This window comes from Columba livia, chromosome 6 (assembly GCF_036013475.1).
Source record: "Columba livia isolate bColLiv1 breed racing homer chromosome 6, bColLiv1.pat.W.v2, whole genome shotgun sequence".
In the NCBI taxonomy this organism is placed as follows: domain Eukaryota; kingdom Metazoa; phylum Chordata; class Aves; order Columbiformes; family Columbidae; genus Columba; species Columba livia.
The window spans coordinates 35,760,979-35,786,562 of NC_088607.1; the positions used below are offsets into that span (position 1 = coordinate 35,760,979).

Below are 25,584 nucleotides of genomic sequence, written 5' to 3' on the forward strand. Positions count from 1 at the left end.
GGGGGCGGCGCGGCGCGGGGGGCGGCGCGGCGCGGCGCGGGGGGCGGCGCGGCGCTGCCTTGCGCTGCGTTGCTTCGCTTTGCTCCGCTTTGCTCCGCTCCCGGGGCTGCCCCGCATGCAGCCCGCGCCGCGGCCGCCGCCATGGAGGAGGAGCAGACGTGCTGCGTGGTCAGCATCTCTGGCTCCCCCGGTTCGCCCCAGCCGGGCGCTGGCCCCTGCAGCTGCAGCGGGGTGGTGCTGAGCCGCGGCCCCGGGCTGGTGCTGTGCCACGGCGCCCGCTTTGCGGCCTTCCTGCGGGATGGCCCTGCCGCCTGGGCGCAGCCCCGTGCCCTGCTGCCCGATGCCTTGCAGCCCTCCCTGCGCCTCCATGTCCTGCACCCCTCAGCGGGGACCCGCGTCCCAGCCCTCAGCCGTGACGCTCCAGCAGCATCGCGCAGCCCAGCCGGTGCCTTGCAGCAGCACGAAGCCCAGCTCCTGGCCCTGGTGCCCTGCAGAACCTTCCAGAAGGCGCTGGCGCAGGCGTTCGGGCAGGCGGAGCAATGGCGCTTTGGCGGGGAGGCAGCGGGGGCCGACCCGCGGGCCCTGCACTGGTTCGCCTGGCTGCGGGTGCCCGGCCTGGACACCCCTGCGGGCGGCTGGACGGCGCGGGCGAGCGCCGGGTGCCTGCGCAAGGGCCAGGCGCTGCGGGCCTGCGGCTCCCCCTTCGGCGCCCTCTGCCCCGACCTCTTCCTCAACACCCTGAGCAAAGGGGTGGTCAGCAACATGGCTGGCGAGGAGAACGCCCTGCTCCTCACCGACGCGCGCTGCCTGCCCGGCACCGAGGGCGGCGGTGCCTTCTTGCCGTCTGCCACCGGCTCCCGCTTGGTGGCCGTCATTGCCGCCTCCTTCTGCTGGAAAGGCGCCGAGTGGGTCGGGCTCACCCTGCTCTGCTCCCTCGCTGCCATCCTGCGCAGCAGCGCCGGTGTCCTGGACGCCGCCGGGGTGGCGGTGCCACCAGTGCCGGGGCGGGTGGCCGCGGTGCAGGCAGCAGGAGAGCAGGACCCCCTGGGCTGGGTGGCGCTGGTGGAGTGTGGGGGGACGTGGGGGTCGGGGGTGCTGCTGTCTCCCCGCCTGCTCCTCACCTGCCGGCATGTGGTGGAGGCCGGTGACCCGCTCTGCGTGACACCAGCGCCTGGTCCCAGCCGGTGAGTGTGGCTGCGTGTGTCCCCTCGCCTTGTCCTCAGGTCCCCCTGGCTGTGACATCTCCTGTGCCGTGTCCTTAGGGCCGCCACTGTCCTCAGCGGGCGCCTGGTGTTTGCCACCGAGGAGTCTTCTCCCTTCGACGTGGCCGTGGTGGAGCTGCAGGACAGCGTGCCGGGCTTTGTCCCCCCGCGCCCAGCACACACCTTCCTCCCAGGTAAGCGTCCCGTGGGGACATGGGGTGCCGAGATGTCAGGGTCACCCCCTCGCACCCACCTCCCGCCTCCTTCCCACCCCAGGCGAGGAGGTGAGCGTGATGGGCTTCGGGGCGCTGGGGCGGGCCTGCGGCCCCTCGGTGACAGCGGGGGTCCTCTCGGCTGTGGTGACGGTGGCCGGGCGCCCTGTCATGCTGCAGACCACCTGCGCCGTCCATGGGGGCTCCAGCGGCAGCCCCCTCGTCTCCTCCCGCAGCGGACGCCTCCTGGGTAAGCTGGAGGGTCTCCTGTGGGGGGTTCCCATGGGTGTCCCCCGGGTGGACACTGTGACACTCCTCTCGCCGCCAGGGATCGTGGCCAGCAACACCCGGGACACCAGCGCGGGGACCACCTACCCGCACCTCAACTTCTGCATCCCCATCACCATCCTGCAGCCCCTCGTCGCGCGCTACCGATGCACCAGGGACCCCAACGCCTTCGCCGAGCTCAACCGGGCGGGTGAGGGCGTGCGGGCGGCTTGGTGGCTCCAGCGGCAGCCGGGACCCCCCAGCAAGCTCTGACGCCCCCATCTCGGGGGTTTGTGCCGGGGCAGAGCTGCCACGGCCCCTCTTTGGCCCCAGTGGTGTCGCGGCCGAGTGCCTGGCCCCCGTGGGGCTGGCGGAGCGTGGGTGTCCTGGGGTGGGGGACACGCCGTGGTGCTTTTGCCGGCTGCTGCCGACACCAAATTGGGGGAGAGCTGGGGGCTTGTTTTATGTCTTCTTTTCCCTGGAGCCATAAACACTGTGAGCTGAGGCGCTGGTGTTCTGCGATACCGCGCGGCTGGGCGGCCGGGGTCTGCGTGGGGGTGTTGTTGGATTGGGGGGCTTCCTATAAGGGATGCTTTGGGTCAGGGTCTTGGTTGGGGGAGCGGAGAGAGGGTTAGTTTGGGGCTGGGGACACATTTCGGGGGGACCCTATGGAGGGAGGCCAGATCCAACTCTGTGTCAGCTGAGTGTGGGACCAAACCCTCCCAGCCCTCCCTATCCGGGGGATGGCAGCCCCTGCCCCGCTAAAAGAGGGGAGCAGCCCCCCCAGCACCCTGTGCAGGGCTGGCAGGTGCTGCTGGGGTATGAGGGTTTGTTTTTGCAGGGGGGAGCAACGGGCGTGCGAGTGTTTGACACAGCACAGGGTATTTATTTCACAGCCGCTACACAACACCGGGGGCCGGGGCAGCCGCGCAAGCACAGCACGGGGAGCATTGCGGGGGGCGGGGGGGCAGCTTCTCTATGGGGTTTTCTTTGTTTTTAATGTTTTTCCCACTTTTATTAGCTCCGCGTGCCCGGTTGAAGACCACGCCGCAGCACACTAGGCCTACGGGGCTCTACCCCAAAACAACAAAAGAAAGCTCAAATTCGCACAAGTGTGGGCCCCCCACCCTGCTCACCCCTCCTCGGGCGAGCCCCCCGACACCCCGTCCCACACGGGGCCGGGATGGGGGACACACACCCACCCCATGCCCCTCCGGCAGTGGGGGGGTCACAGGGACCCCCGGTTGGGGGGCTGCCACCCGGCCGTGCCGCTCGCCGGGCTTTCCTGCTCCTCTACCAGATGTAGCCGCCGTCGTCGCCCTCGCCTGCTTCACCCTCCTCTTCCTCGCCTTCCTCGCCCGCCTCTTCTGGCTCCTTCTCCTCCTCGTCCTCCCAGCCCACGCTGCTCCCAAAGTCGCCCGAAAACCCTGCCGCCTCCTCTGCGGGAGCGAGGGGCAGGGGCTCAGGCCCCGTTCCCGGCGCTGCAGCCCTCTCCCCGGGCGGGGGACGCCCCCCGGCTGCCCGCCGGCGCTCACCGCAGTCGGGGCTGCCGTGGCCGCGGGTGCCCGTCAGCTCGGCCCCGTGCTGGTCCACGCACCAGCACTCCCCGCCGCCTGGCTCGCACTGCGCCCGCCGGTAGTACCCGTCCTCATCGCAGCTGGGGATGAAGGTGCCTGCAGGGAAGCGATGACCCCCCCCCCCCAAAACACGTGCAGCGCAAGAAGAGCCCCCCACAGAGCTCCCTGTCCCTCCCCTGCCCGACCGGGGAACAGGGGCCCCGGAGCCCCAACTCACCCGGCTTCATTTTGGCTGCTTCTTGGATCTGAATCTTCTCCAGCTCCCTGAGGCAGGGCGGCTCTGCAGCACCCCCACACGCCGCTCTTAGGGTGCGCGTGCAGCCCCCCCGCAAAACATGGTGTGCAACCCCCAGACCCTGCATCACGCATCCCCATGACCCCAGAGCCTACACACCCCCTGCCCGCCCAGTGTGCAGCCCCCCGGCCCCACAGCGTGCATCCCCCCCAATCCCGTGGCATGCGTCCCCACAACCCTGCTGTGTGCATCCCCCCGACCCCACAGCCTACGCTCCCATTCCCACAGCAAACCCCCCACCCCACCCATGCACCCCCTGCCCCGGCATGACGCACTTTCCCTCCAGAAGCAGAAGCACCACTCGGGCGCGGAGACGCGGCCGTCCCTGGAGGTGTCGCAGGAGTTGAAGAAGGAGCGGATGCAAACTTCGTACTTATCCAGGTTGATGGCGGCCAGCTCGGCCGCCTCCAGGAACAGATCCCCGCTGGTGTCCAGCCGGGCGAACATCCACCCCACTGCCTCCTTGCAGCTGGCCGCCACGCTCCTCTCCAGCGCTGCGGGGCAGGATGTGACCCGTGGCTTCCTGGCTCCCCCGGGAACAGCCCCCCGTGTCCCCTCCCCGCATAGCAGGGGGCTCTTACCGGTGGCAGGGCTGGCGGGGAGGCCGCCGGAGCCGTTCTGCTTGGCATTCTCCCGCAGGAGCTGGAACCAGTCGCGCAGGCGGTCACCCAGGTCGGCCAGGTCCTGCCCGGTGCACGGCTCTGGGGGGAGTCCAAGGGGGTGGCGTCAGGCTGGGCAGGGCGCAGGGACACCCCCCTGGTGTCCCCTGTCCCACTCACCTTGCTTGCCATCGCCGGTGGGAGCGTGCGGGGTTGGGCAGGGGCACTGCCCCTCGCACCGCACCGTCAGCTGCTTGCTGGCCAGGCACGCCTGCTGCTCCAGCTTGCACTGCGGGGCGGCAGCGGGACGTCAGCCAGAGAGGGGACACGGCACGGTGTCCCCCTCCCCGTGGCGAGCTGCCACCATCCTTACCGCCGAGCTGTAAGTGTGGCCGTCAGAGCCGCAGACAGCGGCGAGCGGGGCGGCATGGCAGGGCTTGCAGCCCCCGTGGCCCTTGGCGCCCGGCAGCTTGATCCTGCGCGGGATGAGAGGTGCGGGAGTGCAATGCTGAGCCCCATCTCCACTGCTCAGCCCCGTGTCCGCCACCCTCCTACCTGTGCTCCAGCTTCTTGCGGCTGATGCACATGGCGCGCTGGTAGCCCTGCGCCACACACACCTTGTGCCGGCTGCACTTCACCTTCTGGCAGGGGTCCTTGGTGGTGTCCAGGGCTGGGGGGGCAGAGAGGGGATGGGGCAGGTGGGGGTGCAGGGGAGACCCCCCCCAGGGGAGCCCCGGCAGCGCTGGCCGCGGGCCGGCCCAACACAAAGCACCATTGAGGCTGCAGCTGGGCAGCCGCCACGGCACCAGCTGCCGCTTCCCAGCACACACCGGCCCCGGCACCGCTCCCGCCGGAAGGAAATAACCCAAGGGGGGAGCAGGCAGAAAGTGTCCCCCCCACAGCACACTTTGAGAGTCTCTCAAATTATGAACGTTTGTTCTGCCTCTGCTTGATCACTGTGTTTTGCTCGCAGGCGCCAATGACAGATGAAACAATATCCAACGTGCCAATCCTTATTTTGGGTAACAAAATCGACAGGCCCGAGGCCATCAGCGAGGAGAAGCTGCGGGAGATCTTTGGGCTTTACGGACAGACCACAGGAAAGGTAGGGAGGCATCCAAACCGTGGGGCGTCCACCGGCAAGGGAGGGCTCGTGGGGTTTGTTGCTCCACCCAGAAACTAACTGAGGTTGTTACTGTGAGTTTGTCCACAATACTGATGAAGCTGAGTCTTTAATCATAACAATAACGCCCATGGGCAAGTGTTAAAACTTCCAGAATTGTGCAAAGTATGGTACCTCTATAACGATGAGGGCATGAGGTGTCAAGCTGGTGTTTTAACATCGTCGTGCTCTTCTGGCTTCATTACTCTGCATTTCCATGTTTTCACGGTTTAAAAACACGACATTTAGAGAGAACTGATCAGCAGCGCTGGGTGAGGGTAGTATAACAGCCCGAGGCTGCTCTTGGCACTGTCTTATCTGCACCGTGACGATTGCTTTCTGCCTCGGAAATGGTTTGGTTTGGTGTTTCTAACTGCTGGCTCCGAAAGTCCCACGGGAGCGGGATTTCCCGCTTCCCCGAGGGCGGCAGGGCTGCGGTTCTGACCCCTTTTTTGGATTTCCGCAGGGAAACGTGCCACTGAAAGACCTGAACGCGCGTCCCATGGAGGTGTTCATGTGCAGCGTGCTCAAGAGGCAAGGCTACGGCGAAGGCTTCCGCTGGCTATCGCAGTACATTGGCTGATAACTCGGGACAGACACGCGAGTGTGGCTCCTCTGGACTGATCCTCTTCACACGGACTTTTCTATTCGAACGCGGAAGGTTTTCCAACCGCGTCACCGGCTTTGACCAAGAGACTCCTGGTTTTCGGCTGCCCTGTGGCACAGTGGTGACACACGACTCTTTTCCACGCGATGGGGAGACAGCACCGTCCTGCACAGGGGTGCACGTTGTCCCTTTCAGTTCGGTTACAGCGGGGCTGGTGTGATCCGGGAAGGAAAACTCTGCACGCTGCACTGTAACGGCTGAAAAAGAGAGCACGTCTCACCACTGTGGTTAATTGACTTAAGAAAAAACAATTATATTTTTTAAAGAAAGTGTTAATGTAAACAGCGTCCCTTCTAACTTTTTAGTTTAACGTTCATCTTGTTTAGTCCGGAGTCTGGTTAGGGTTTTTTTAAAAAAAAAACTATATTTAACGGTATTTAGATATTTCACCAATTACTGAACCAAGGTATCACGGTATTAGAAGTCCTCAATAAACATAGCGTTTGGGCTTAACTGAGCTGGAGGGTGGCTGTGCTGTGTCACGCTGAGCGACGACCAAGAGGGTGCCCGTGGGACTGACGTGCGCAATCCGAGCTGCTTTGGTTTACGGGGATTTGTTGTAGCTGGAGAAAAGCAGCCGCCAGCACGCCCGGGGTAGCGGTTTGGACGCGGTTCCCCTGCAGCCGGGCCAAGGGCCTCGAATCCTCCCGCTGTGCCCGTCACAGCGAGAACCACGGAGCTGTTTGGTGGTAGTAGCATGGAAGCGTTTGACATTGGCGTATCATGAGGTTATTAATGTAGACTAAACCAGTTTCTTTTATACTCGGCGGACTTTGCTGTCTGAAGTTCCATTACTGTCTAGCGCTCGTTTTCAGTTAAATAAAGACATTTTTCTCCTCTGAAGGGGTGGCGGTCCTCAGTCTAACCTGGTGCAACAGAGCACACGCGCCTGGTGTAGCTGCTCCTGGGGGTAAAACACAGCGTGAGCGGAAAGAACGAACTCACCATTGCCGGCTCTTCTTCGCATCGATTCTCGATGTCGATTTATAAGGCTTAAAACCACCTTTAGCAGCCAGCGATGCTCTGGAGGAGGGGAAGGCTGCTGGGGAGGGAAACTGAGGCAGGGTGGCGGCCTCACCTCGGGGCTGGGAACCAGGCACAGCTCGCACCTCGGGGGCCAGCAGGGGCTGCTTGACCAAGGAGGCTGTGGGGGCAGCTTAAATTCTGCCTCCTGTTTACTCGCGGAGTTCTGGGGAGTTTTAACTCTCCAAGAGGAGCTCTGCAAGGGCTGGTACCCCAGGTTGTGGACAAGCAAGCTGACGGGCCGGACACTGCTTCACCCGGAACCCGAGTGCCGGGCATCGAACCTGGAAACAGCCCTTCCCGCCCCTGCGGAAAGCGGGAGGCAAACCTGCAATTCGGGAAGGGAGCTGGGGCGGTGGAAGTGGGGATAGCGGCACCCGGCCCGTTGGCTATTGCACCGGGGGAGGGTGAACGGGCTGCGGGGAAGCGGAGCGGAGGGAACCGGGAACTGGGAAGGAACCCGTTCCCACCCGGCCCCGGTCGCTCTGAGGGCCGGCGGAAGCGCCGCTAAAACGGCCACGTTACGCGCTCCGCCCCGCCGCCGCCGCCAATGGGGAGGGCGCAAGGCCCCGCTTTAGCCAATGAGCGAGGGGGGCGGCGCGGCGCGGGGGGCGGCGCGGCGCGGGGGGCGGCGCGGCGCGGGGGGCGGCGCGGCGCGGGGGGCGGCGCGGCGCGGGGGGCGGCGCGGCGCGGGGGGCGGCGCGGCGCGGGGGGCGGCGCGGCGCGGGGGGCGGCGCGGCGCGGGGGGCGGCGCGGCGCGGGGGGCGGCGCGGCGCGGGGGGCGGCGCGGCGCGGGGGGCGGCGCGGCGCGGGGGGCGGCGCGGCGCTGCCTTGCGCTGCGTTGCTTCGCTTTGCTCCGCTTTGCTCCGCTCCCGGGGCTGCCCCGCATGCAGCCCGCGCCGCGGCCGCCGCCATGGAGGAGGAGCAGACGTGCTGCGTGGTCAGCATCTCTGGCTCCCCCGGTTCGCCCCAGCCGGGCGCTGGCCCCTGCAGCTGCAGCGGGGTGGTGCTGAGCCGCGGCCCCGGGCTGGTGCTGTGCCACGGCGCCCGCTTTGCGGCCTTCCTGCGGGATGGCCCTGCCGCCTGGGCGCAGCCCCGTGCCCTGCTGCCCGATGCCTTGCAGCCCTCCCTGCGCCTCCATGTCCTGCACCCCTCAGCGGGGACCCGCGTCCCAGCCCTCAGCCGTGACGCTCCAGCAGCATCGCGCAGCCCAGCCGGTGCCTTGCAGCAGCACGAAGCCCAGCTCCTGGCCCTGGTGCCCTGCAGAACCTTCCAGAAGGCGCTGGCGCAGGCGTTCGGGCAGGCGGAGCAATGGCGCTTTGGCGGGGAGGCAGCGGGGGCCGACCCGCGGGCCCTGCACTGGTTCGCCTGGCTGCGGGTGCCCGGCCTGGACACCCCTGCGGGCGGCTGGACGGCGCGGGCGAGCGCCGGGTGCCTGCGCAAGGGCCAGGCGCTGCGGGCCTGCGGCTCCCCCTTCGGCGCCCTCTGCCCCGACCTCTTCCTCAACACCCTGAGCAAAGGGGTGGTCAGCAACATGGCTGGCGAGGAGAACGCCCTGCTCCTCACCGACGCGCGCTGCCTGCCCGGCACCGAGGGCGGCGGTGCCTTCTTGCCGTCTGCCACCGGCTCCCGCTTGGTGGCCGTCATTGCCGCCTCCTTCTGCTGGAAAGGCGCCGAGTGGGTCGGGCTCACCCTGCTCTGCTCCCTCGCTGCCATCCTGCGCAGCAGCGCCGGTGTCCTGGACGCCGCCGGGGTGGCGGTGCCACCAGTGCCGGGGCGGGTGGCCGCGGTGCAGGCAGCAGGAGAGCAGGACCCCCTGGGCTGGGTGGCGCTGGTGGAGTGTGGGGGGACGTGGGGGTCGGGGGTGCTGCTGTCTCCCCGCCTGCTCCTCACCTGCCGGCATGTGGTGGAGGCCGGTGACCCGCTCTGCGTGACACCAGCGCCTGGTCCCAGCCGGTGAGTGTGGCTGCGTGTGTCCCCTCGCCTTGTCCTCAGGTCCCCCTGGCTGTGACATCTCCTGTGCCGTGTCCTTAGGGCCGCCACTGTCCTCAGCGGGCGCCTGGTGTTTGCCACCGAGGAGTCTTCTCCCTTCGACGTGGCCGTGGTGGAGCTGCAGGACAGCGTGCCGGGCTTTGTCCCCCCGCGCCCAGCACACACCTTCCTCCCAGGTAAGCGTCCCGTGGGGACATGGGGTGCCGAGATGTCAGGGTCACCCCCTCGCACCCACCTCCCGCCTCCTTCCCACCCCAGGCGAGGAGGTGAGCGTGATGGGCTTCGGGGCGCTGGGGCGGGCCTGCGGCCCCTCGGTGACAGCGGGGGTCCTCTCGGCTGTGGTGACGGTGGCCGGGCGCCCTGTCATGCTGCAGACCACCTGCGCCGTCCATGGGGGCTCCAGCGGCAGCCCCCTCGTCTCCTCCCGCAGCGGACGCCTCCTGGGTAAGCTGGAGGGTCTCCTGTGGGGGGTTCCCATGGGTGTCCCCCGGGTGGACACTGTGACACTCCTCTCGCCGCCAGGGATCGTGGCCAGCAACACCCGGGACACCAGCGCGGGGACCGCCTACCCGCACCTCAACTTCTGCATCCCCATCACCATCCTGCAGCCCCTCGTCGCGCGCTACCGATGCACCAGGGACCCCAACGCCTTCGCCGAGCTCAACCGGGCGGGTGAGGGCGTGCGGGCGGCTTGGTGGCTCCAGCGGCAGCCGGGACCCCCCAGCAAGCTCTGACGCCCCCATCTCGGGGGTTTGTGCCGGGGCAGAGCTGCCACGGCCCCTCTTTGGCCCCAGTGGTGTCGCGGCCGAGTGCCTGGCCCCCGTGGGGCTGGCGGAGCGTGGGTGTCCTGGGGTGGGGGACACGCCGTGGTGCTTTTGCCGGCTGCTGCCGACACCAAATTGGGGGAGAGCTGGGGGCTTGTTTTATGTCTTCTTTTCCCTGGAGCCATAAACACTGTGAGCTGAGGCGCTGGTGTTCTGCGATACCGCGCGGCTGGGCGGCCGGGGTCTGCGTGGGGGTGTTGTTGGATTGGGGGGCTTCCTATAAGGGATGCTTTGGGTCAGGGTCTTGGTTGGGGGAGCGGAGAGAGGGTTAGTTTGGGGCTGGGGACACATTTCGGGGGGACCCTATGGAGGGAGGCCAGATCCAACTCTGTGTCAGCTGAGTGTGGGACCAAACCCTCCCAGCCCTCCCTATCTGGGGGGTGGCAGCCCCTGCCCCGCTAAAAGAGGGGAGCAGCCCCCCCAGCACCCTGTGCAGGGCTGGCAGGTGCTGCTGGGGTATGAGGGTTTGTTTTTGCCGGGGGGAGCAACGGGCGTGCGAGTGTTTGACACAGCACAGGGTATTTATTTCACAGCCGCTACACAACACCGGGGGCCGGGGCAGCCGCGCAAGCACAGCACGGGGAGCATTGCGGGGGGCGGGGGGGCAGCTTCTCTATGGGGTTTTCTTTGTTTTTAATGTTTTTCCCACTTTTATTAGCTCCGCGTGCCCGGTTGAAGACCACGCCGCAGCACACTAGGCCTACGGGGCTCTACCCCAAAACAACAAAAAAAAGCTCAAATTCGCACAGGTGTGGGCCCCCCACCCTGCTCACCCCTCCTCGGGCGAGCCCCCCGACACCCCGTCCCACACGGGGCCGGGATGGGGGACACACACCCACCCCATGCCCCTCCGGCAGTGGGGGGGTCACAGGGACCCCCGGTTGGGGGGCTGCCACCCGGCCGTGCCGCTCGCCGGGCTTTCCTGCTCCTCTACCAGATGTAGCCGCCGTCGTCGCCCTCGCCTGCTTCACCCTCCTCTTCCTCGCCTTCCTCGCCCGCCTCTTCTGGCTCCTTCTCCTCCTCGTCCTCCCAGCCCACGCTGCTCCCAAAGTCGCCCGAAAACCCTGCCGCCTCCTCTGCGGGAGCGAGGGGCAGGGGCTCAGGCCCCGTTCCCGGCGCTGCAGCCCTCTCCCCGGGCGGGGGACGCCCCCCGGCTGCCCGCCGGCGCTCACCGCAGTCGGGGCTGCCGTGGCCGCGGGTGCCCGTCAGCTCGGCCCCGTGCTGGTCCACGCACCAGCACTCCCCGCCGCCTGGCTCGCACTGCGCCCGCCGGTAGTACCCGTCCTCATCGCAGCTGGGGATGAAGGTGCCTGCAGGGAAGCGATGACCCCCCCCCCCAAAACACGTGCAGCGCAAGAAGAGCCCCCCACAGAGCTCCCTGTCCCTCCCCTGCCCGACCGGGGAACAGGGGCCCCGGAGCCCCAACTCACCCGGCTTCATTTTGGCTGCTTCTTGGATCTGAATCTTCTCCAGCTCCCTGAGGCAGGGCGGCTCTGCAGCACCCCCACACGCCGCTCTTAGGGTGCGCGTGCAGCCCCCCCCGCAAAACATGGTGTGCAACCCCCAGACCCTGCATCACGCATCCCCATGACCCCAGAGCCTACACACCCCCTGCCCGCCCAGTGTGCAGCCCCCCGGCCCCACAGCGTGCATCCCCCCCAATCCCGTGGCATGCGTCCCCACAACCCTGCTGTGTGCATCCCCCCGACCCCACAGCCTACGCTCCCATTCCCACAGCAAACCCCCCACCCCACCCCACCCATGCACCCCCTGCCCCGGCATGACGCACTTTCCCTCCAGAAGCAGAAGCACCACTCGGGCGCGGAGACGCGGCCGTCCCTGGAGGTGTCGCAGGAGTTGAAGAAGGAGCGGATGCAAACTTCGTACTTATCCAGGTTGATGGCGGCCAGCTCGGCCGCCTCCAGGAACAGATCCCCGCTGGTGTCCAGCCGGGCGAACATCCACCCCACTGCCTCCTTGCAGCTGGCCGCCACGCTCCTCTCCAGCGCTGCGGGGCAGGATGTGACCCGTGGCTTCCTGGCTCCCCCGGGAACAGCCCCCCGTGTCCCCTCCCCGCATAGCAGGGGGCTCTTACCGGTGGCAGGGCTGGCGGGGAGGCCGCCGGAGCCGTTCTGCTTGGCATTCTCCCGCAGGAGCTGGAACCAGTCGCGCAGGCGGTCACCCAGGTCGGCCAGGTCCTGCCCGGTGCACGGCTCTGGGGGGAGTCCAAGGGGGTGGCGTCAGGCTGGGCAGGGCGCAGGGACACCCCCCTGGTGTCCCCTGTCCCACTCACCTTGCTTGCCATCGCCGGTGGGAGCGTGCGGGGTTGGGCAGGGGCACTGCCCCTCGCACCGCACCGTCAGCTGCTTGCTGGCCAGGCACGCCTGCTGCTCCAGCTTGCACTGCGGGGCGGCAGCGGGACGTCAGCCAGAGAGGGGACACGGCACGGTGTCCCCCTCCCCGTGGCGAGCTGCCACCATCCTTACCGCCGAGCTGTAAGTGTGGCCGTCAGAGCCGCAGACAGCGGCGAGCGGGGCGGCATGGCAGGGCTTGCAGCCCCCGTGGCCCTTGGCGCCCGGCAGCTTGATCCTGCGCGGGATGAGAGGTGCGGGAGTGCAATGCTGAGCCCCATCTCCACTGCTCAGCCCCGTGTCCGCCACCCTCCTACCTGTGCTCCAGCTTCTTGCGGCTGATGCACATGGCGCGCTGGTAGCCCTGCGCCACACACACCTTGTGCCGGCTGCACTTCACCTTCTGGCAGGGGTCCTTGGTGGTGTCCAGGGCTGGGGGGGCAGAGAGGGGATGGGGCAGGTGGGGGTGCAGGGGAGACCCCCCCCAGGGGAGCCCCGGCAGCGCTGGCCGCGGGCCGGCCCAACACAAAGCACCATTGAGGCTGCAGCTGGGCAGCCGCCACGGCACCAGCTGCCGCTTCCCAGCACACACCGGCCCCGGCACCGCTCCCGCCGGAAGGAAATAACCCAAGGGGGGAGCAGGCAGAAAGTGTCCCCCCCATGCTGGCTGGCACTGAGCCTCCTGCATCCCATGGCAGCCCCTGCCCAGTGGTACCTTCATCCCCGGGCTGGTTGTCCTCCCAGCTCTTGATGTAGTCATCCTGCAATTGGGGGAGAGCCTGGGTGAGAGCAGGTGGCAGGAGAGGTGACACCGGGCCGGGTGTGCCACCATTCGCTCAAGGCCACCAGCCTGGCATCGCACATGCCCACCCGGGCATCCCCCGTGCTGGGAGGGGAGCAAGCAGGGTGGGGAGCAGCCTCCCCCCCACAAAGTGAGCTGCTGGTGGGGCGAGACAGCACCGGCAGCCCCTCGATGCTCACCTCCACCTCCTGGCACCGCGATGGCGAGACAGCCCAGCCGACACCAAAGGAAAGACAGAAAGATAGTGAGTGCCCACTGTCAGCCCTGGGGAGCCCGAAGCCCCTGCTGCTGGCCCCAGCCCATGGTGACGGACACTCAGTGCCAGCTGGGTACCCCGACCTTCCAAGGTGCCCAACGCTCCCGTCACCAGCCCCCAATACGATCAGCACCCACAACCAAGATGCTCCCCCACCTCTGGAGAGATTAAACCTTCCCCCATTGCCCGGGAAAGGCAAGGAGCAGGGAGGGATGGGCAGGAGGAAGCTCCCAAGGTCCCCGGCGTGGCCAACATCCCTGTGGGTGACAGCCCTTGCGCTGCCACCCCAGTTTTTCACTACCGAGCGCAGAGGGAGCAGGGCAAGTTGGATGTCGCTGCTTGTGGAGACAGAGCTGCTCCCCGGGGGCCCCAAAAGCATCCTGGGGGCGGGGGGAGCGATGGGGCTGAATGCCTCCCAGCAGGCAGCATGGCTCGCCCCGTGGGATGCTCTGGGATGGATTTTGTGACAACAAGGCAGGAGCATCGCCGCCCCCCTGGGCGGGTGGGCAGGGTTTAGGATGGCAGCTCGAAGCCACGGTGCGGGAGGCAGCTCCGGAGGGGATGTCTCTTCCTCCGGCACGGCGACGTTTGCACCGCAATCGATAGCCCGCGTTCCTGTGCCGTGATTAGTAACACTGCGGCGCCCGGCAGCTCCCTGCGGCGTGGCTTTCGGCACGGCCACCGGCCTCCTCCCTGCCACACAGTGGGTCGCGCTTCTCCCCCCTCACTGGTGCTGCTGGGCTGAAAAACCCACAAATCCATGGGATTTGCTTATTAATCTGCACTAACTGCTGGCAGGGCCGCAGTCCCTGGCACAGCTGGGTGGGCTCCATGTGTGCTGCTAGTGGGGTGCTGCCAGTGCCCAGGGATGGGGGTCTCTTGGCCCCAAGATCCCCCAGGGATGCCCGGAGTGAGGGGGGCACATCCACACGTGCTCCCCCATGAGCATCCGCAGCCGGCCGAGGTCCCGTGCGCCCAGCGCTGGCGTTGTCCAGCAGGTATGTTGCTGGCGGGGGTCTCCAGGGAGGCATTTATCCCATCTCTTGCGCCCCTGCCAGTGCTCTGTCTCCCTAACTGGTTTATCTGGGGAGGTGGGGGTGTCCCCCGCCCTGCCCACAGCAGGGCACATCTCCCAGCGGCGCATCCTTGCTGCCAAGGTGAACCTGAGTGCACATCTGAACAAAGACCGGAGGGGCTGGCTTGGTGTGGGGGGCGGCTCGACATCTGTCCCCTCCCCGCTCGGCTGCCGCAGGTCCCCTGGACCCCCCAAGATGGGACCGCAGCACCGTGCCCCCACCCTGGAGGACACGAGCTGAGGGTAACGTGGGGGCAGGGATGTAAAGTGAGCCCAGGAAAAATCCCCGACTGCCCCATAAAATTCAGGATCGGAGCTAAATGCCATTGAGGCAGCTATTAAGGGCTGCATGAAAGCAAGGGGTTGCTGGCTCCTGAGCCAAATGTGCCAGGTCACCTGCCATCGCTCTGGCAGCCTCTGCATCTTCATCCTCACCCTCTCCGCCTTGCGTAGCCTCTGTCTCCAGGGACCAGCACCCTGCTGAGCCAGGGCTGGCCCCTGCTGTGGCAACCCGCAGGATTTAGGGGGGTCCAGGAAGATGCCTGTGTCCCCACCTGCACTGAGCTGTCACCAAGGGGCTGAGGCCATGGCACAGCCCTCCTCACTGCCCGTGAAGGGCAGGCAGGGCCTGCCTGCACCCCTGCCTGGGCCCTGATGTGCTGCTTGGAAAGAGGGTGCAGGGGACAGCACCCCTGGTCCCTGGAGAGGTTGGCTTTGGTGTGAAGCCTTGGCCACGGTGGCCTTGGCATCAGCCATGCCAGCTTTGGCGACAGGCACGGTGGCGTCGGGCAGGGTGATGATGGGCATGGTGGCCTTGGCGCTGCTGTAACCGGGGAGCATCCCCCCGGGTACCGGGGCCGGCAGCCGCCCACGGCCGCGGCGGGATGCAGGCAGCGCCGAGCATCCCTGGCCGTCCGTCACGGGGCCGGGCCCGGGGCCGGTGCCGTTGCCGGGGTAGGGTCGTGCTGCGGAAGCCGCAGCGGCGGGGCGGTGAAGGTGGGGAAGGGGCTCCCGGTGCCCGGCGGCGCGTCCCGTCCCCCCCGGCCCGCGCCCGTCCCCGCCCCCGACTCACGTCTCGGAAGCGGTTCCAGTGCTTGATCCTGCCGCCGTACTGGGAGATGGAGGAGAGCCATTGCTCGTCCTCCATGAAATTACCGGGGCTCTCCCCCGCCGCGGCGGGGCCGGGGCCGGTGGCGGGGCCGGTGGCGGGCCCGGGGCCGGCGGCGGCGGCGGGCAGGAGCAGGGCCAGCAAGGCCATCAAGGCGCGGTGCCCGCCGCAGCCCCGCATGCTGCCGCAGCGCCGGGGGGAGCGGCGGGAGCGGAGCGGCGCGGCGCCGAGCGGTGCGGTGCGGTGCGGTGCGGTGCGCACGGGGAGGCGCCGGCGGCGAGTGCGGCCGCGGGGCGGCACCGGGCGGCACCGGCGGGAGGGGCCGGGGCGGGGCCTCCGCCGCGCCCGCCGCACCTGCGCGCCCGCAGCGGGGCGGGGGAGCCGCCGGCACGGCACGGCCACAGCCCCCGTCCCTGCCCTGTCCCCATCCTGCAGCCCGCATCCCTGGTCCCCTTCCAGTCCCCGTCCTGCATACCCCGTCACTGCCCTGTCCCCATTCTGCATCACTGGTCCCTGCCCAGTCCCCATGCTGCGTCCCTGGTTCCTGCCATGTCCCTATCCCACCTCCCATATTCCCTGCCGCACCCCCATCCTGCATCACACACTCTACATCTCTGGTCCTTACCGTGTCCCCAGCCCACGTGCCCCATCCCTGCCACATCCCCATCCTGCATTCCCCATTTTTACTATGTCCCCATCCTGCATCCCTGGTCCCTGCTCAGTCCCCATGCTGCATCCCTGGTCCCTACCATGTCCCCATCCCACACCCCCTGCCACCCCCCCATCTTGCATCACTCACCGCATGTCTCTGGTCCTTCCCATGTCCCCATCCCACATCCTCCATCCCTGCCACATCCCCATCCCACATTCCCCCTCTTTACTATGTCCCCATCCTGCATCCCTGGTCCCTGCTCAGTCTCCATGCTGCATCCCTGGTCCCTACCATGTCCCCATTTTTCATTCCTGGTCCCTACCATGTCCCCATCCCACCTCCACCATCCCCTGTCCCTGCCACACCCCCATATTGCATCACTCACCCCACGTCTCTGGTCCTTCCCATGTCCCCATCCCACATCGCCCATCCCTGCCACATCCCCATCCTGCTTCCCCCATCCTGCATTCCCCATCTTTACTATGTCCCCATCCCATGTCCCCTGTCCCCATTCTGCATCCCTGGTCCTGCATTGTCTCCATCCTGCATCTCTGGTCTCTGCCCTGTCACAACCCATGTCCCCTGTCCCCATCCTGTCCCCCAACCCTGCATCCCCTGCCATTGCTGTGCCCCCACCCTTCATCCCTATCCCGTATTGCTATCTTCTGACCCCTGTCCCCATCATTTATCCTCTGTCCCTGCCATGTCCCCACCCTGCATCTCCCTGTCCCTGTGATGCCCACCCTGCAGTCCCATCCCTCAGCCACCCCAACACAGCATTTTGGGGGCCCGGCGGAGAAGCCAGGCCCTGCCCCAAGGGAGGCCGGGGAGCAAGAGCGGGGCGGGCAGGTTTCAAACCACCACTTTTGGGTTTTCCCCTCCTCTCAGCCAGCGAAAGGCAGACAGGGTGGGCACAGAGGCGCTTGCAGGGACATGTCCATTTTCCTGGATGGTGACAACTTACCCCGGCTGCAGCTGCGAAGCAGCAGTGGGGGCGCAGGGCTCTGTGTCCCCGTTGCTCCGTCACAGCTGCAGATGGGGAACTCCCAGCACACACAGGCTGCATTTAAGACAACAGTATTATTTTCAACTTTACGGTTAATGATGAGCTGTGTCCTGCCCCAGGCTCCAGCGAAGCTCGCTGCCGAGCAACATTACGGCATAAAACAACTTTCTTCTTCCTCTGAGCAATAAGGATGCGGGGATCTGCAAGCGGGGTGGCCAGCCTGCGACGCAGCCTAGATGGGGGAAAGAAGCAGAGCTGCAGATTGCAGTTTTAACAAGTTTTAGGCAAGTTCTAAACTCTTCGGTTGTATCTTGCGAATCCGTAACTCTGCCTGGTTTGACAGGATTTCAATTCATTTGTGCAGGACCATGCATAAAACACGGTCTTATCATGCTCAATATAAACTGTTCTTTTTAAGAATAATGATAGAAAACTCTTGGTAAATCCATCGTGGTCCATTTTTTTCTGGCCCCAACCCCCCCCAAAAAGCAGAAGGTTTGTTTCGTTTACACGAGTAGCTCCCTTTGTGCAAGAGTAAGGGGGTACAACACCCAAATTCTGCCCTTCTCGTTTGCATAATAAGCATCTTTGTTTCAAAAGCACCACAGGCAAAGCAGAGCTGTAACTCCACCTGACTCACGTGCACCCTTAACATTATACAAGGGGATCAAGCGAGGTGCAAGTTTAAATACACACACAATGATTTGCTGGATCACAGCCTAACCTTCGACTCTACAGATGAGAGGAAAAGAGCAGAACCCTTAATTCTGCCCAGGGACGGAGCTGTGAAGCGAATTTAGCTGTGCCAGGCTAGAGCAAGGGGATAAGCCGCTTACCGCCGAAATTCAACCGACTTCCAAACAGTCACAGAAATAATTGTAAGTAAAACACGTCTACACTAGTGGGACGTGGAGGAGTGAGCTCAGGTTAGCCCTTTGCTTTGTAGAAAAGCCGTGTTTGCTGGGTCAAAGCTCTCCCCGTGTTACAGAGGTGGCAAGATAAGTTCGCCTCGATGAAGAACAACTCGGAGTTGCCAGTGTTAGGTGACAAGGGTGGCAAGCAGGCGTGACAGAAAGGCCACCAACGCCCTCTTAACGTTACAAAGCCAGCAGGGAGCAGCTTCCCGAGGTGCATCTCCCCTTCCTGCGGCAGGCAGCGGGGCTGGCGGCTGCACCAGCAGCTCGTGGATCTGTTCTTTGGGCGGCTGAAAAGATTTGCCAAGTACCTCTTGAGGCTGGCGGAAAGATGACAGCGGCCGGTGTTAAGTGCTCTCAGTACCTCCTCGCGTTGGGCTGCTCTGCTCGCAGAGAGAACGGCTTCGAAGGCTCTTCCTGCTCCGCTCAGAGGGCACAAGAGCATTTGTCTGCAAGGAAAAGCAGAGACAAAAAGCCCAGTGGTTGTAACTGGGCAAAGGGAAACCAGCAAAACCACCGACAATTTGATTTCCCGGCAGGCTTGGAATTGCAAGCAGAGATGGGCAATTTGGCCTTGGAAATGAGGGGAAAAAAGAAAGCCACCCTGAATCCTGCCTGCCTCCCACTGGTGTTTGCACACGCAGTCAGAGCACGGCCACGCAGCCAGCTCGCTTCAGGAGGGAAGAAACGGGATAAAAACCTCCTAAAAATGATCATTAGTACAAGCGGGCGCTGCCGGAGCAGCCCCGTCCATGGCTAACACGCTCTCTGCCTCGATGACAGTTCGATTCCACATTCATGGCAGCAACGACGAACAAGCAGCAGCAGCTGCTGCCACCACCAGTTTGTTGCAAAACAAGTAAACACCAGCATTTTCCATGTTTCAAAGCGCTCATCCTTGGGCAAGTTGAAAGCGTGTGTTGCTGTCCTTACCAAACAGGGAGGTTTACATGAAAAAAAAGTCGTCTTCAGATCTCTGAAGGATTCACAATGGTATCAAAGAGTTTTGCGCTTCTTTTAATGGAGAAACCACCTACAAGGCATATGTTTTTAACACTCTCCAAAACGGTCACCGGAAAGAACTCTTACCATAAATGCTTTCTTATTAACATAGTTGTGTGCTGGAAGTTTAATTACAGAACCTATCAATGCAACAGGAGATAAACAGTTTGCTTTTGAAGGGATTTAATGTATTTGGAGACGTACATCACACAGGCATGCTGCTGGAGATCCAAGCAAGGCCTGACCTCAACAGCATTAAATCATGCTCCAGGGAGCTCTCTTAAATACTCTTTTTAAGAATAAACTTCCTTCTTCTGAAGTAAAGCCATGCTTAAACTTCAGTGAGTTCCCCAAAGCCACCTGCACCAGGCTTTCTAGTTATCTTCTTGGAAAACAAACAGGCAACAGACAACAAACTGGCGACTTCATGATGTTCTGGTTAAATGCCACAGTTCCTGGCTGCAATGTGCAGCCACGCACATTGCAGCCATGGGGCCATGAGGTGTCCCCGTCTGGAGTTCCCGGTTCCTGTCCAAAATTCGCGTCCTATGAAAACACGTTCCAGCGACGAGCAGACCCGCTGTGGCGGCTACGCTGCTGTTTCAGAAGTTCAGCTGCCCAGACGTCGCGTAGTAGCCAGAGGCGTCCGAGGAGAATCTTTGGGAAAGACGCACCGAGTCCAACTGCACCTCTCCGAAGTGGAAGTGCTCAAAGAGCTAAAAAAGAGGAGAAAAACCATTTGAGGGGCACCTAGAGAAATGCAGCCAGCAGCCGGTCCATGGGTCCCTTGCAAGAGCCAGCCCTGCAAAAAGCCCCTACTCGTAGACTTGTTTTGCCTTTAACGAAACTATTCTTTAAATCACTTTTCCCTCTAGAGCCTGTGAAGCAAACAGAGTGTGAAGCGAACATCTCTTCTTATCTACAGCAGCAGTTGCTCAAACCTTCCCTACCTCGCTTTCTGCCTGTGTCTCATTTCGGGAGCTTGGGGAGGGTGTTCATCGCCCCAATTCCACCACTTCGGGGTGGCCCTTGGGGTCGCGGGTTCCGCAGGAGCGAGGATTGAGGCCAGGATGTTTTTACTAATCCAAGCCACAGGATGGATGACTTAGAGCGACGGCTCAGTCCTAATTCAAACTAGGAGGCTCGAGGCGCAAGGCTCTTCATCCCAGCACTGACCCTGCTTTGTTCAACAAACCCTTCTTTGTTCGGCAAAGACTCGAGTGCAAATTAATGAAAGCAAAGCAACTCTGGGACCCGGGGGGCGTGTCTCTGCTGATTAATCCAATCTATGAAGCAGACCAAAAAAATGACATCAGAATTTCTTATGGGGAATTTCAGTGATATTGCTGGAAAGGCATCGTGTCCAAGCGCAGAGCGCTCCTCCCGTTCCATTAAGTCGCAGGAAATGGCTCTACCTAGAAACATCAGTCGTGCCTGAGCAAAAGCTTTTCAGCAGAGATGCTGATTTCAAAACTCCGCTTAACGGGAGCGCTGCGAGGCACCGAGGGCCTGAGCAGTGACATCTCCCCACCACAGAGATCTCCAAAATGCCCATTCCATCTGCCTCCTATTGGATTTTCTATCTGTCCCTGCAGGCATCAGCTCAAGCAAGTCGAACAGCCCTTCCTACCATCATAGAAGGCACAAACCCTAATGGCCAGTGAAAGCCAATGCATTAATTACAACATGTCCTCCTAGAGCCAATGGTGCATCAATTCCTCCATACAGCAGATGATCAAAACCCCAAATACCTCATTAGCATCTGAAAGGCTGCACTTCTCCTCCTCCAGAAAGGCATTTGGCTCTGCCTGGCACTGATTTGGGCATGACTGCTCTTTTGTTGGTTCTCCCAAGGGTATTCTCCTTTGCAAATATCCTTTTTTTTTTATAGCAAGGGGACCAGCTACATCCACAAAGGACAAATGTCTTAGGGCAAGCGATTCCCTGCCCATCTTCAGGGCAGAGCAAGCAGGGCTTCAGCCAGGGAGTCCCACCGAGGTCTGCGCGCCGCAAACCAGACGCTGGGCGCTACGATGAATCCGGCCCTGCTCCAGCCTGCCAGCTCACCCAGACAGCTCTCCACCCAGGATTTGGCTGAGGCCAGCAATTCCCCATGGACACACGACAGTCAGAATGGGATTTCTGAAGAGAAGGGGTATTTATGCGTGCAGAGCCAGCTCTCGGCGGTCCCTAAGCCCCTGCTTCGGTTTGAAACAGCTGCAGCTGCATTCGGACGTGCCGCAGAGCTCTCGCTGCCAGCTGCCCCTGCCAGGGACCACCTCCTCCTGCTCCTCCAACCTCCTGAGTTCAAGCCACTTCTGCAAAAAGCACCTGGGTTAGCACAAACACCACGAAGAACTGGGTTTCTCTGCACTGGACCATGTAATCCCAGTGTGCCCACCTAGGAGAGGCAGTGGGCAGCATCCAGCTCACCTGCACCCCATCCTGCCTTTGGGGTGACGCTTGTCCCTTATGGCCCCCAGCACAAGGATGTACTTTGCATAGGGCCCGAAGTAATTCACCGCTAATCGCTCAGGCTCGTATTAAGCCGCAACTGGCTGCCAGTTCTTCCCAGCACATACTTGGCAGGAGCCAGGTGCCTCGCTATGGAGGTCGCACAGGTCCCCGTCCCAGCAAGAGGTCCCTCCACAGCAGCCTGGTTTTGGGGGACACCGTGTGTGCGGCTAAAGCAGGGCACCCCATTGAAAAGGAGTTGTGCTAAGGGAGCATCTCAAACAGGGAGAGGAGGAAAAGAGAGAAGAGAAATGACTACAGCCATACAAACTTCATTTTATACAATTAAAGATTTATACAATTAAAGATTAATTCTGTTCCCAAAAGCCTGCGTAGTTCATGCTAGAGGACTTAGGATAAAATGTCTCATTAATAAGAGATGGGAGTAAAAAGGGGGTTGGTCTCCTTTCTCTTTTGGTTTTGGCTGATCTGGGAAGGAAGGATGATTCCCAGCTCTCACCCCAAACCTTCACACCTCTGTCTGACAAAATGGTTATTCATATGGACTCTTCTTTCCTTCACAGTGAGCTCTCCACCCAGGAAAATTGTTCTCTTCGTTCCTAATGGAGTGATAGGTGTGCTGGTAAGCAAGGAGATACGAGGAGAAGGGGGACAAGAGAAGGGGGACAAGAGAAGGGGGACAAGAGAAGGGGGACAAGAAAAGGGGGACAAGAAAAGGGGGACAAGAAAAGGGGGACAAGAAAAGGGGGACAAGAAAAGGGGGACAAGAAAAGGGGGACAAGAAAAGGGGGACAAGAAAAGGGGGACAAGAAAAGGGGGACAAGAAAAGGGGGACAAGAAAAGGGGGACAAGAAAAGGGGGACAAGAAAAGGGGGACAAGAAAAGGGGGACAAGAAAAGGGGGACAAGAAAAGGGGGACAAGAAAAGGGGGACAAGATGCGTTTATTTCTGTAGAATGAAATCTTTGTAAACACGAAGAAACCAAACAAAACGCTGGGATGGATGTTTGCAGCCCTGGAAGTCAAACCTTTACACGAAACAACCGAAGGAAGAGTCTTTCAGATACTTGTTTATATTATCTCTGCACACCACAACCTGTTTTGCTTACAAAACACATGTACTTCAAAGCAAAATCAGCTAATGAGACAAACTCCCGGCCCCAGCCCCTCTTGTCTCAGGCACGTGGGAGCAGAAAGACAATCAGAAAATCCCAGAAGACCCTGCCCAGGTCAAGGGCCCTCCATTTGTACACTGCTAGGAGTGAAGCAAAACCCTTGTACCAAAGCACTTTGTATTCCCTTGGCTTTTTTAAGACCTACCATCTCCCATGTGTCCAAGCGTGTGTGTGTTTCCCAGGGAGAACGCTGCTGGAACTATTGATTTTTGGTAATGTAGCTGTACTTTATGAGAGCAAACATGCTACAAGATTTAGAGGACAAGCACTGCCATTTTTTTCCGCTCTCGTTTCAAGCGGGCTTCTCACGATGCTCCCCGAGGACAGAAGCCACCGTGGGGATCACAGTGGGGAGAGATGCCCCTCAAAACATCGTCCTCCGAGACCCCTGGAACACCGGGAGCTGGCTTCCCACCACAACAGCATCCTGCACTCAGGTCCCTGGGGGCCTGGGCAGAGATTTCAGAAGGCTGAGCCTCTGCTTTCGGCTTTCACTTCTATTTATCTTGGGGAAAAGCCAAGCAGAGCCGAGAAAGATATTTATATCTCCCCCCTCTCCCCGGCCACCACGGAAACGCTCTGGTTTCGGAGGAGGCCTGTAGCGCAGCTGATGAAATGCCTCCTATAAAAGCATTTCAGCATTTTTTAAATCCTGGGCAAGGAAAGAAGATACCTGGAGGTTGTTACGCTCCGTGCGCAAATGCTGACGACCCCAAGACGCCTAATCCCCCTCTTGTCCCTCCCCACGGGGCCAAGGACCCACCTTTCGCCAAAAAGGCTGCAGGGAGCGGATCGGGAGCAGCTGGGGGGAGGCAGAGGGAGGAAAAACGCAATCGCCCGCCCGGTTACTGAAATCCGTGTCATTTGATTGGAGTGGGACGTGAGGCTCAGCAAAAGCACAGTAATTCTATAAATCCAAACACGCTGAAGGATTTATGTCCTTGCTGCCTAAAGAATAAATAAGAGGCTGGGGGTTGGGTGTTCTTTTTTTTTAATGTTATAAATGAAAATGAACCTGATGGAGGTAAAGGTCAACTTACAAGTTCAACATCACGCACGCTGTGCAAGCTACTAACTCCCATCAAGGGAATAGCACTTACCGGACTAAGTGCCCCCTGTCTCCCTGCTGCCTTCCCAAATTAAATTAGAACCCAAGAAGGAAAGAGCATTGTTAACTTTTAACCCCGGAGCCAGCACCTCTAAAGCAAACGAGCCGGAGATGTGCTCTGCCTTTCAAACCACAGCCAAAGGCTCGGGAACCGCTCGGCGAGGATGCCGAGAAGGACACGGCATCTCCCACGGGAGCGGCATCTCCATTTTTGACCCCAAAGCCGTGTATTCTGAGCCAGGAAAAGCTAGCGGAACACCCTTCATTTTTAACACTCCTGTTTCTCTCGTTTAAGACAATTCCCTTCAGATGTTGGAAACCCTTCTTCCTCCGAGGTCCGTTCCACTCCGTTACCCACAAATTACGCAGCAGGGCTCCCTCAGGGGGCAACAATCATTTTCTGAGGGAAAAAAAGAGGCCAAAGACTTGTTTTGGTAGAGAAAGAATCACACATCGGACCGCTCACTCCTTGCAAACCTGAGCCAAAAACACACGTTCAAACTTCAGCCCCTAAACCACAAGAACTTATCAAAGGCAGAGCAACAGAATGCCTTTTTTTCCGCATGTTTTCCCCCGTTTCGCCTAAGCCTGTGAAGTAAGTTTTACCGAAGCACGGTAGAAATAAATGCAAAGTGGGGCGATTCCTCGATGAAGCAGTTAAAACGTGTGTCTTAAATGCTGTTGTGCTCCCGAGAGCGGGTATTTGTCAAGCAGCCACCCTCGGGGGCTCGCTTCTCGCAGACAACCCTCGCGGAATGAGACGGCACCTTTGTGTTCAAACCTGGAAACAACAGTAATAAATCACGGCGCTAACCCACGTAGGGACAGCAGCAACGCGTTTCAGCTCTGGTTGTGAAGAGCAGAGATGCCAACACAAACCGGTGCTTTTAAATCACCTGTCACGGGCTCAACAAGCGTGAGAAATATTAATGGATTCGCCTGGAGAAGCACTGGGCAGCGTGAGGACAAAGTAAGTCCAGACAAGGGAAGGGAGTAAGAGGTATTTAAAACTTCCTTCACGTAATCTTTGGCTTGCACTCACATTGCCTGGCCTGGATTTTGCTGCTACCATGAGGATTATTGATCAGTTTTTAAAGCCTTACGTTGTCTACTGTAGTCAGCCAAAAAAGGACCCATCCTGAATTAATAAAAAGTCCAAGCAGCTCTGCTGAGAGCCTCAGTGCTCAGAAACACCGAGGGAGCGGTGATTCACTGCAATGTGTTGCAATAGAAAACCACCACCAAAGAGCAGCATTATCATGGGATAAAATGCATATACACACATATACGTATATACCCCCAGAGTCTGTGCGGAGCTCGCTTTGTTGTGAGCTCCAGCCACAGAAGGCAGTGCCGTAGGGTAGGGGTATTATTGATTAATGGTACAAAACTGTCCCCGGTGAATCAGCGCTGGCATGTAATGTCATTAGCCTGTGACCAATCAGCCTCAGAAACCCGGCTGCCCTCAGCAGGGAGCTGAGGGGGCGTCCTGTTTGCTGTATCTGCAAGGAGCACAGAAATCAGCAGCTTCTGAGGCGCTCCGGGAAGCCGCGGCTGCGGGTGAGCTCGCTGTCGCTCCCGCTGCGCAGCCCATGCCGAGGATGGGATGCCGGCAACCCCTTCTCCTCTCTTCGGCCCGGGTTGAAGGTGTTTACCCAGAAAAATGTCCCTTCTAGGAAGGCATGAGAACAGGCTGAGCGCCACTTGTCTCTGCCACACGCAGGATGGCTTTTGAGCGGCAACCCAGCGCTGTGGCCGTGCGAGATCGCGCTGGGAATCGGGGTCCAGCAGCAGACAGCAGCACGGAGAGAACTCCAACCAGGAGATTAAACTCAAGCTTC

General features: G+C 61.6%; 5 protein-coding genes across 14 annotated transcripts in view; 2 read left to right on the forward strand and 3 right to left on the reverse strand.

Annotated features, from left to right (window-relative positions):
* The first annotated feature begins 24 nt into the window (after positions 1 to 24).
* On the forward strand, positions 25 to 6,824 carry LOC135579813 (peroxisomal leader peptide-processing protease-like). Of its 2 annotated transcripts, XM_065068073.1 has the most exons (4): positions 30 to 1,184; positions 1,263 to 1,396; positions 1,479 to 1,664; positions 1,743 to 6,824. In XM_065068073.1, the coding sequence occupies exons 1-4, from the start codon at positions 142 to 144 to the stop codon at positions 1,952 to 1,954; spliced, it is 1,575 nt and encodes a 524-aa protein (XP_064924145.1). In that variant the 5' UTR covers positions 30 to 141; the 3' UTR covers positions 1,955 to 6,824. The 2 variants fall into 2 exon arrangements, with proteins under 2 accessions (XP_064924146.1, XP_064924145.1); XM_065068074.1 differs by lacking the exon at positions 1,479 to 1,664 and having other exon boundaries at positions 25 to 1,184.
* On the reverse strand, positions 2,547 to 7,523 carry LOC135579814 (testican-2-like). Of its 2 annotated transcripts, none has more exons than XM_065068076.1 (9): positions 6,927 to 7,523; positions 4,708 to 4,822; positions 4,526 to 4,628; positions 4,333 to 4,441; positions 4,135 to 4,254; positions 3,829 to 4,047; positions 3,476 to 3,538; positions 3,217 to 3,354; positions 2,547 to 3,120 (listed from the first exon to the last, which is right to left on the reverse strand). In XM_065068076.1, exons 1-9 carry the CDS (start codon positions 6,946 to 6,948, stop codon positions 2,975 to 2,977), a joined length of 1,035 nt encoding a protein of 344 aa, XP_064924148.1. In that variant the 5' UTR covers positions 6,949 to 7,523; the 3' UTR covers positions 2,547 to 2,974. The 2 variants fall into 2 exon arrangements, with proteins under 2 accessions (XP_064924148.1, XP_064924147.1); XM_065068075.1 differs by lacking the exon at positions 6,927 to 7,523 and adding an exon at positions 5,450 to 5,784.
* A 276-nt stretch (positions 7,524 to 7,799) lies between these two features.
* Positions 7,800 to 9,961, forward strand: LOC135579815 (peroxisomal leader peptide-processing protease-like). Its single transcript, XM_065068080.1, has 4 exons — positions 7,800 to 8,960; positions 9,039 to 9,172; positions 9,255 to 9,440; positions 9,519 to 9,961. The coding sequence occupies exons 1-4, from the start codon at positions 7,918 to 7,920 to the stop codon at positions 9,728 to 9,730; spliced, it is 1,575 nt and encodes a 524-aa protein (XP_064924152.1). The 5' UTR covers positions 7,800 to 7,917; the 3' UTR covers positions 9,731 to 9,961.
* A 361-nt stretch (positions 9,962 to 10,322) lies between these two features.
* SPOCK2 (SPARC (osteonectin), cwcv and kazal like domains proteoglycan 2) lies at positions 10,323 to 15,706 on the reverse strand. Of its 2 annotated transcripts, none has more exons than XM_065068078.1 (10): positions 15,377 to 15,706; positions 12,887 to 12,932; positions 12,489 to 12,603; positions 12,307 to 12,409; positions 12,114 to 12,222; positions 11,916 to 12,035; positions 11,610 to 11,828; positions 11,251 to 11,313; positions 10,993 to 11,130; positions 10,323 to 10,896 (listed from the first exon to the last, which is right to left on the reverse strand). In XM_065068078.1, the coding sequence occupies exons 1-10, from the start codon at positions 15,590 to 15,592 to the stop codon at positions 10,751 to 10,753; spliced, it is 1,275 nt and encodes a 424-aa protein (XP_064924150.1). In that variant the 5' UTR covers positions 15,593 to 15,706; the 3' UTR covers positions 10,323 to 10,750. The 2 variants fall into 2 exon arrangements, with proteins under 2 accessions (XP_064924150.1, XP_064924151.1); XM_065068079.1 differs by lacking the exon at positions 15,377 to 15,706 and adding an exon at positions 13,153 to 14,749.
* A 1,014-nt stretch (positions 15,707 to 16,720) lies between these two features.
* The window catches only part of ASCC1 (activating signal cointegrator 1 complex subunit 1), a 39,440-nt gene continuing 30,576 nt past the window's right edge, over positions 16,721 to 25,584 (reverse strand). For 5 of the 7 annotated variants that reach the window (XM_065068086.1, XM_065068082.1, XM_065068081.1 and 2 more), the window contains one exon: positions 18,981 to 19,702. In XM_065068086.1, the coding sequence (XP_064924158.1) occupies positions 19,695 to 19,702 (8 nt within the window). In that variant the 3' untranslated portion in view covers positions 18,981 to 19,694. The other 2 variants (XM_021280746.2, XM_065068085.1) reach the window with 2 other exon arrangements.

Excerpts from the sequence above, each read along its gene's own strand:
- LOC135579814 (XM_065068075.1), bottom strand. The coding sequence starts at position 5,495 with ATGTTAAAACACCAGCTTGACACCTCATGCCCTCATCGTTATAGAG. Across the intron at positions 4,629-4,707 it reads CGCAAGAAGCTGGAGCACAG|GATCAAGCTGCCGGGCGCCA; the intron begins GTAGGAGGGTGG and ends CATCCCGCGCAG. Across the intron at positions 4,442-4,525 it reads GCCACACTTACAGCTCGGCG|TGCAAGCTGGAGCAGCAGGC; the intron begins GTAAGGATGGTG and ends GCCGCCCCGCAG.
- SPOCK2 (XM_065068079.1), bottom strand. The coding sequence starts at position 13,713 with ATGCTCCTGCCTTGTTGTCACAAAATCCATCCCAGAGCATCCCACGGG. Across the intron at positions 12,604-12,886 it reads CAACCAGCCCGGGGATGAAG|CCCTGGACACCACCAAGGAC; the intron begins GTACCACTGGGC and ends CTGCCCCCCCAG. Across the intron at positions 11,829-11,915 it reads CCCCGCCAGCCCTGCCACCG|CGCTGGAGAGGAGCGTGGCG; the intron begins GTAAGAGCCCCC and ends CCTGCCCCGCAG.
- LOC135579815 (XM_065068080.1), top strand. The coding sequence starts at position 7,918 with ATGGAGGAGGAGCAGACGTGCTGCGTGGTCAGCATCTCTGGCTCCCCC. Across the intron at positions 9,173-9,254 it reads AGCACACACCTTCCTCCCAG|GCGAGGAGGTGAGCGTGATG; the intron begins GTAAGCGTCCCG and ends TTCCCACCCCAG. Across the intron at positions 9,441-9,518 it reads CCGCAGCGGACGCCTCCTGG|GGATCGTGGCCAGCAACACC; the intron begins GTAAGCTGGAGG and ends TCTCGCCGCCAG.
- LOC135579813 (XM_065068073.1), top strand. The coding sequence starts at position 142 with ATGGAGGAGGAGCAGACGTGCTGCGTGGTCAGCATCTCTGGCTCCCCC. Across the intron at positions 1,185-1,262 it reads CCAGCGCCTGGTCCCAGCCG|GGCCGCCACTGTCCTCAGCG; the intron begins GTGAGTGTGGCT and ends CCGTGTCCTTAG. Across the intron at positions 1,397-1,478 it reads AGCACACACCTTCCTCCCAG|GCGAGGAGGTGAGCGTGATG; the intron begins GTAAGCGTCCCG and ends TTCCCACCCCAG.